The sequence below is a fragment of the Charadrius vociferus genome, unplaced genomic scaffold (genome assembly GCF_000708025.1).
Source record: "Charadrius vociferus isolate BGI_N301 unplaced genomic scaffold, ASM70802v2 scaffold467, whole genome shotgun sequence".
NCBI classification, from domain to species: Eukaryota; Metazoa; Chordata; class Aves; order Charadriiformes; family Charadriidae; genus Charadrius; species Charadrius vociferus.
The window spans coordinates 956,056-963,554 of NW_009649309.1; the positions used below are offsets into that span (position 1 = coordinate 956,056).

Sequence of the window (7,499 nt, forward strand, 5' to 3'; positions counted from 1 at the left end):
AAAAAAACCAATAAAAGGAAAAAGGGTCATTTTTTTTAAAAAAAAAAAAAAAAAAAAAAAAAAGGAAATTGATTTTACTCATCCTTATTCTCTCAGGTTCATTGACCTGCACTCTTGTGCCCACCCACTCACAAGCACAAAGACTCTGTGTGCCCAAGCAGTTTGGCCAGGATTATTTGTGTGCAATGCAGAGGGCAAGAGACACTGGTCATCAAGCCCTCAACACATTGCTCTGGCTCTGTGACTGGCAGCAAAGACCTAATTTTGGACTTCTTTCTTGTACCTTTAAGGAATGAATGGATGCTTTTGGGGACTTCCTGCCTTGTATTTTGTCTCGGTCCTCACAAACAATGTGAAAAATGAGATCTATGAAATTAAGGAATTTTGGTCGTGGATGTAGCCCTGTTCTTCACTTTCTTGACACGTATCTCTACATCAGTGTTAATCTTTTCTTGCTACGTGGTAACCTGAATGAAGTCACACATTAACATGTCATATCATTAATGCAATTAACCTTTTTTCTACTGTTTGTTCAAGTGTCTAGACATGCACGCTTTTGTATTCATACCAACCGTAATGCTAGTTTTACACAGTTCAGAAAGCTAGGTTGTCACATTTCAACAAGTCTTACTTGAAAATGGTTTCAAGTGAAAAAAGATTTGATTACTTAAACCATAACTTAAATTCATAAGACAATAGCATTATACCACATAGTTTAAATATTGTGGAAAGCCACGTCTAGCTAAAGGCAATGGCTGGAAACAGCACCTTGCAAACAGAATCCTGCAAACAAGATGACTCCATTGGCTTTAGAATCGTTGGCAAAAATAACTGATGAAATTTTCATTCCACTTTCAGGCCACAGAATGCAGAGAAATAAAACTAGGATTTGAAGCAAGCTATTTTACATTTTTCTAGAGTTATCTCAGCCACGGTGAGCTAGTAAAGACTGCAAGTTCTTTCTTCAGGAAGTGCTTCCAGAAGTGCCAACTCTGGAAGTCAAGCATTTCAAAAAGAACTTATTTTTGGAAAATAAGATTTTAAAAAACTAAAATAAAAGACTGTATCAGACTTGGAAAAAAAAATAAAAAAAAAATAAAAATCAGAGGAACTATTGAGAACCACAAAGGAAAATCTGAAGCAATACCCTGAGTTCAGATGAGGCTTATGAACGTTCAGAAAGAACTGAAAGACATGACTTCAGACCAGATCTATGAAACACTGGTTTCGGTCAAGTATTTTAAACTCGGTGTTCTGATGACATGTTTAACAATATTTAGCATTCCTGATTTTGTCTCTTCTCCAGAAGATGAATCAGTGTATATGTATACTACAGAACACAAAGACAAACAAGACTTACCAGATGTCTAGTTAGATAACAAGACAGATTATTTTACATATTCATTGCAAGCAAGTATCTCTCTTTGTTCAATGGGTAACGTTTGACATCAAACTGACAATGCTGGAAGACTGATTAAACAGTACGAGAGCTTTAAATTCTAGCAGAAGACTGCAGGCCCAAAGTTGTGTTGATGCCTCTACTTAAACACTTATTTTATTAATCAAGGAGGGGAAAAAATGTTAGGCAAAGAAAGAAGTAAGCAAGAGTAAGGGATTCGTTTAATAGCTCTGGCTATAAAGAAAAGACCTCAAAATTTCATGAAATTGTGAATCTTTAGCACTTCTCCCACACAGCACTAATGCCCAGTCATTTGGGTCAAGTCATGCACCCTCTCAAGGAGACGTAAGACTATGTTTTTTACCATCCTTGCACCCAGATGTTGCACAGATAAGCACAAACATCTTCATCACTTGAAGGTATGGTCACCTGTTTCAGTGGTCTGCAGCACTGATGTGTGTAGCACTCTCCACACATATGCTGCTACATCACCAAAAGGATCCATCACATCCTGGGGATGTCCGTACTATAAACACATGGATACAGGTCTGGCCACATAATGAGCCTGAAGAGAACAGCAAGGGGCTGCCTACGAACCAGATAGTGCCTGTGGACCAAACACTGGCCAGTCCTGCAGTGCCATCAGCAATCGCACAGGTGCTACAACACTACTTTTCTTACCCTGCATCACAGCCGTCACACAGCAGCAGGCGATCCTCACGGTCACTTCTGCCACAAACCTCACAGAAGGTTGGATCATCCTCTCCATCATTACCCTGAGTTTTTGTGTTCTCAACAGGAATCTAAATAAAAGAGGGGTTCACATTTTATACAGAACGTGGCACTTTGTAAAATCCATTGTCACATTAACAGTACCTGCAGCAAAACCTAGAAGTGAATGAACCAAAATGGCTGTTACATACCAGAACCTTCAATTAGTTCATTCAACACATCTAGGACATCATCAAATGCTTGAAAACACGTACTGAACTTGTCTACTGTCAGACGCCAACAGCTACAGAAAACTGCATTGTAATAAGAGGCAAAACCAAAATTCCCCAAATAAGATCAAAAGTAGTCAAAGAAACAAAAAAACCCAACAAAACAAGACAAAAGAAGAGAGCGAGCTTAGCTTTTTCCCCCTAAATGTATCATTTAAATGTTAATTCACACTTCTGTTAAAATGCAGACACTTAATAATAAACCATCAGTTTATGAAAACAGCAAACTCTTAAGTGTCCCCTGAATATTTCTGATATTAATAAAGAGCAATGACAGCTCTTCAATATTATTTTGTGAGAGACTACTAGCACACTCAACTTGTGCCTGTAGGAGCTCTACTACTGCCCTGTGTCTCTCTCCCCTTACAAACCCCACTGCTACACAGTATAGCTAGTAGCAAGACAGAAAGAAGAGATCAAGTATAACCTAGATTGTTCCTATTCATATTATAACAGCACTTGCAGTATGCATGTGGCGCATTTTCCCCATGTGGACAGGTTTATCAATACAGAACAGCTTAGAGTCAAACATCCATTTATGCAAAAGAGCCAGTTATGAAAACCACCCTTTTTTCCCCCCCCATCAGAAACGATGCCACACTTCAATCCACACACAATACTACAGGAAACACGGTTAAGGAGGAAGAAAAATAGTAACAGTTCCTTAAAAGGCAATGTCAAAATAGGAAAGAAATTACTCATCCAGACACCAAATATCAGATAAACACGCTAGAAGTGTAAACCTTTGAATAGCTATTTTGTGGCAATAGGCTTTGTTTGCTACAGTATAAAGCTTACCTTTTTTAAGATTTTACCACCAAAATGTGCCCGAATGCTAATATACTTAAAGAGGATTCGATCCACTGGACAGGAGTTTGCATTCTAGGAAGAAAAAAAAGTAATTTTCCCCATACAGTTAATAAGCACATCTCTTTATTCAGTTTTTAAAAAGGAAATAGTCAATTATTAATGTAATAAGCATTAAATTAATGTAGTAATCCTTTTAACAACTATTGGTCTTGATATTTTAGGTAGTTAAATCTGACTCACCTGGTTTACAAACAACCTATTGTATCAGAGAAAACATGCATTTTTAGAAAAGAATTTATTATACCGAAGTCATTTAACTATCATTCAACTGCCAAAGCAACATCAAATTTCTTCCAAACATTCCCTTGAAATGGTACTCATGTTTTAGGGCATTTTCTTTCTTTTGGATGGATGAGCAACTGGAAGTGGTTTACCAATATATTGAGTAAGAGTGATTTTTTTTTTTAATTACCACTGGTACTGCCGCATGCACAGTAAGTTTTGCTGTAATTCTCACCCCGGATTATGATTATGGAATTACACAGTTAGGTGGCAAGGAACTCTGACTAAAAAGTGAATTCAGAGCAAACTGCTAATTTAGTCAGCACTCTTTTATATCTTCTCTACATTTAAACGCTCACTGTCACAACAGACTCCCATCCAATGGCCACAACACAGAATTCAACAAAAGATAGACAGATACAGAGAGAAATATATACACACAGAGAAAACCAGTATTACTGGTGTCTTGACTTGAAAAAAAGACTTTTACATGCCTAGAAACACACTTGCTTATGACATTACAGCTTTCAGTGAACAGAGCAGACCAGGATGGGTACAAGAACAACAGATCCACACTCCACAAACATGTTTCCTGCCAAACAGAGCAGTAACCCAAGTCTATGTAAAAAAGCTTAAGAAAGCAAATATAAATAATATTACAGTGTTTTGTTCTCATTACAGCAGAACAGCATGATCAGAGGGGAGAGAGCAGAGCACACCAGAAGGCCAAGGGACATCAGGGACAAAACAGCTCACCTTAGACCACTCCACAATGCAGTCCAAGCAGAAGTAATGGGAACAGTTCTCAGGAGTCCCAACAGCCTGATCCCTAAACGTGTTGAGGCAAATGGGGCAGTTTTCGCCGTCCTCATCAGAGGAAATGCTCACTCCATTTATGTGGGGCTCTAATTTCAGAGAGTCAGCCATTCCCCCCACAGCAGCCTCAGTTTCTTCCTCCTCTTCCTCTTCTTCATCATCTTCACAATCTTAAAAAGTGAGAGATGAAACTGTTGTGTGCTGCACTTTTCAGCAGTGAGGGCAGAAGGGGTGGGCAGGATAGGGTACCAGTTCACAGAAAATTCCAAATAAGCTTATTTTATGGGCAAAGAACAGCCTCACCAGTTAGAGGCAATAATTTTTGCTGTTTTCTTTTTTCCTAAATTCCTTCACTAAAAAGCAATGGATTACTCTGGTGAAAAATAAAGCAAAACCAAGCCTGATAACAAGACTAGTCTTGCAAGAGATTAAAAAGGACAGACAGCAGAAAAACAACTGATTATCAAAACAACAAGAGAATAAGATATGTCAGGATACCAAGTTAAAAAATAAAGTTATAATAAAGTTATGATGTATCCAACTTTTTTTTTTTTATAGACACTCCAAAGGACAAGAAACAGCAATACGCTCACCTGGAGAAGAACAGTTAAAAGATTTCAGCAGTAAATCATGACTTTGAGAGTCAAGGGATATGAGTGCCTAGCTGAAGACTGCTTAAAGAAGCTTGGTTTTGAGTAAAATTAATTTTAAACACTACACACACATTGTTGAAAGGTGTTTTTATTTTTAGTACAAAACACAGAGACGTGTGTTAGTTTTCCCCTAAAACCTGTGAATTAAGTTGACATTTTCAAGAAGCAGCAAAAAGTTACCTAAAAAACTCTCACTTTTTTTGAGGGGTGGTGGGGTGGGGCAGCTGTTGTTGTTTTGTTGATTTTTTTTTTCTTTAATAATGAAAATGGGGCCCTTGTCTTTCTTTTCTGTTGAATTCTCCTGTCTGGACATTGCAGAGAATATCCTAAATGATGGAAGTATAAAGCTTTTTGGCACCTGGCATCAACTTTTTAGTCTCTGTTCAAATCAGTCTAACTAGTAAATTGGGAAACAGTGCTCTTGCCTTCACAACAAGCTTTAAGATGTCACAAAAACCTGTATTTTTGTCTATCCAAATTATCATTAATTTGAGTGCAGCAGTTTCAGAAGTACATGCATCTACAGAGTATGTTTTCAGGAAAATTAACAAATCCAAGTAACACCCAAACTCCCTTTTCAAAGAAAAATTAGTCTTCTTTCCTCCTCCCTACACTTAACAGTAATAGTAATTTATTTCCAAAACTCCTCATCACAACATTCACTTTAGAGCCCCATGCCAAACCAAACAAACAAACATGCTTTTCCTAAGTGAAAAAATAGCATGAGGCCTTGCTGCAATTTTGACTTCTTTTCTACTCATGTTGGAGCAGAGTTCACTCCTACTGACTACAACTACTAGCAGATAGTCTTCAAACATGCAAATACTTTAAAAACTTCAAAATTGGGAATATTACTTGTTTGTTACTGTAGGATTAGGGTGTCGGCCTGACACAGCAGCATCTGTGGATTTACATTTAATGGTTAATCTCTGAGGAAATGCTTTCATCCCCCTCTTTCTCCAATTATTAAAAAAATGCCTGTTAATGCACATCAACAGACCTACCTTCTAGTTCTTCATCTTCACTTTCTTCCTTGTCCTCCTCGCCTCCCTCTTCCTCAGTGCAATCATCTTCCTCCTCACTTCCGGTATCATCTTCCGAATCACAGCTATTTCCACCATTGCTTTCTTAAAAAGAAAAGAGGAAATACCTATTCAATGCAGACAGGCAGAACAGTGAAGGACACACCAGAACTACTGCTCAGGATTATATATGAAGTGAAAACCCAGATTTTCTCAGTTGTATCAAAGCTGCCTGTTCTGAGAAACTCCAGGAAAGCATGCCAGCAGTTTGAGATACAGAATTTAGGAAGCAAACCAAAAAAATTATCAGTGAAAAAAGAAATAAATGGTCACAAATATATCTTTACTTCTCTTTGGAGGTTAAACCAATAGGTTCTCTCTCCAACCTAGACCTCGAAACACACACATGCAGAAAGGACATATTTACCTGTTTCACTGAGGAGTGCGAGACTCTGTTTTTTGCCCTTGCCTAGTGCAGCATTCTCGTTTATCAGTTCATCCTGGCTGTCATCATCCATGGCAGGACATTGGGAATCTGCTCCCTGCAAGAAGGCAGACTTCAGTGAGGCAGTGCACCACCTACACAAGCAGAGCAGGCGTCAGCCCAGCAAAGAGCATCCAACACATCTGAGGAGACGGGAACAATAGAAGGGACATTGCTCTACAGCAAAGACTCCTCAACCATCGGTAAGTTTTCCCAGTTTCGAGTCAGAGGTGGCTACAGGTAAGCAGTTATTGTTATGTGAAGTTTCACATCCCTGCTGAGTTAGACGAAACCAGCTGCTTGTGAAACTCAGTTTAGGTGAAAGATTCAGCTTTATCTTGGGCTCCTGATGACAGAAAAAGGTATAGCCAGAACTCCCCACTGAAAATAGGAATAGAAAATCTGCAAACACCAAAACCATCCTCTGGACTAGCAATAAAATGCAAAACTGAAAGGGACCACAGGCCCTTTGAACAAGGCCTAACAGGATGACAATATGCATTTCAAATCAAAATAGTCTATCTTGCTCAACTGAAGAGAAACAAGAAGAAAGATTACTTATTTTAGGTCTTTTTTAAAAAAAGGCCTTTTCACAGCTCTGTCACGAAATAGAGAATTCTCAGACGTCACAACCATTATTTCACAGAAAGCAGGAGACTTGATTTGGTGCATATTAATGCAATCACATTAATTGCTGTGCATTAGCACAGACTGGCAATAAAATTGACAAGATACTGAGAGATGTCTCATGATCCAAATTCATAATGACAATCAATCCAGAGCTTTTAATATATAACACTACAAAGCATTAAGAAAGACAGATCCCTGCAAGCTTCTATAAGCACGTAATGAAAAAAATATAATTAATGGACACTTATAAAGCTAGATGTCATATCTCAATATGAAAAAAATTGGATTCTTCTACAAGTGTGGCAAATAAATTTCAATCGGGTGCTCTTCTCCCACTCTCCCTACTCTGCATTACATATCTTGCATATTAAGAGAATTTTTGGAACAAAACATTATGTTTTA

At 38.1% G+C, this 7,499-nt stretch overlaps 1 protein-coding gene across 1 annotated transcript in view; it reads right to left on the bottom strand.

Moving 5' to 3' along the window:
- PHRF1 (PHD and ring finger domains 1) overlaps positions 1 to 6,501 on the bottom strand; it is a 26,144-nt gene extending 19,643 nt beyond the window's left edge. Inside the window, exons 1-5 of the mRNA XM_009889388.1 lie at positions 6,411 to 6,501; positions 5,966 to 6,088; positions 4,249 to 4,478; positions 3,199 to 3,282; positions 2,081 to 2,202 (exon numbers count right to left, since the gene is read on the bottom strand). Coding sequence (XP_009887690.1) covers positions 2,081 to 2,202; positions 3,199 to 3,282; positions 4,249 to 4,478; positions 5,966 to 6,088; positions 6,411 to 6,501 — 650 coding nt within the window. The remainder of the gene's footprint in view (positions 1 to 2,080; positions 2,203 to 3,198; positions 3,283 to 4,248; positions 4,479 to 5,965; positions 6,089 to 6,410) is intronic.
- Positions 6,502 to 7,499: the final 998 nt, after the last annotated feature.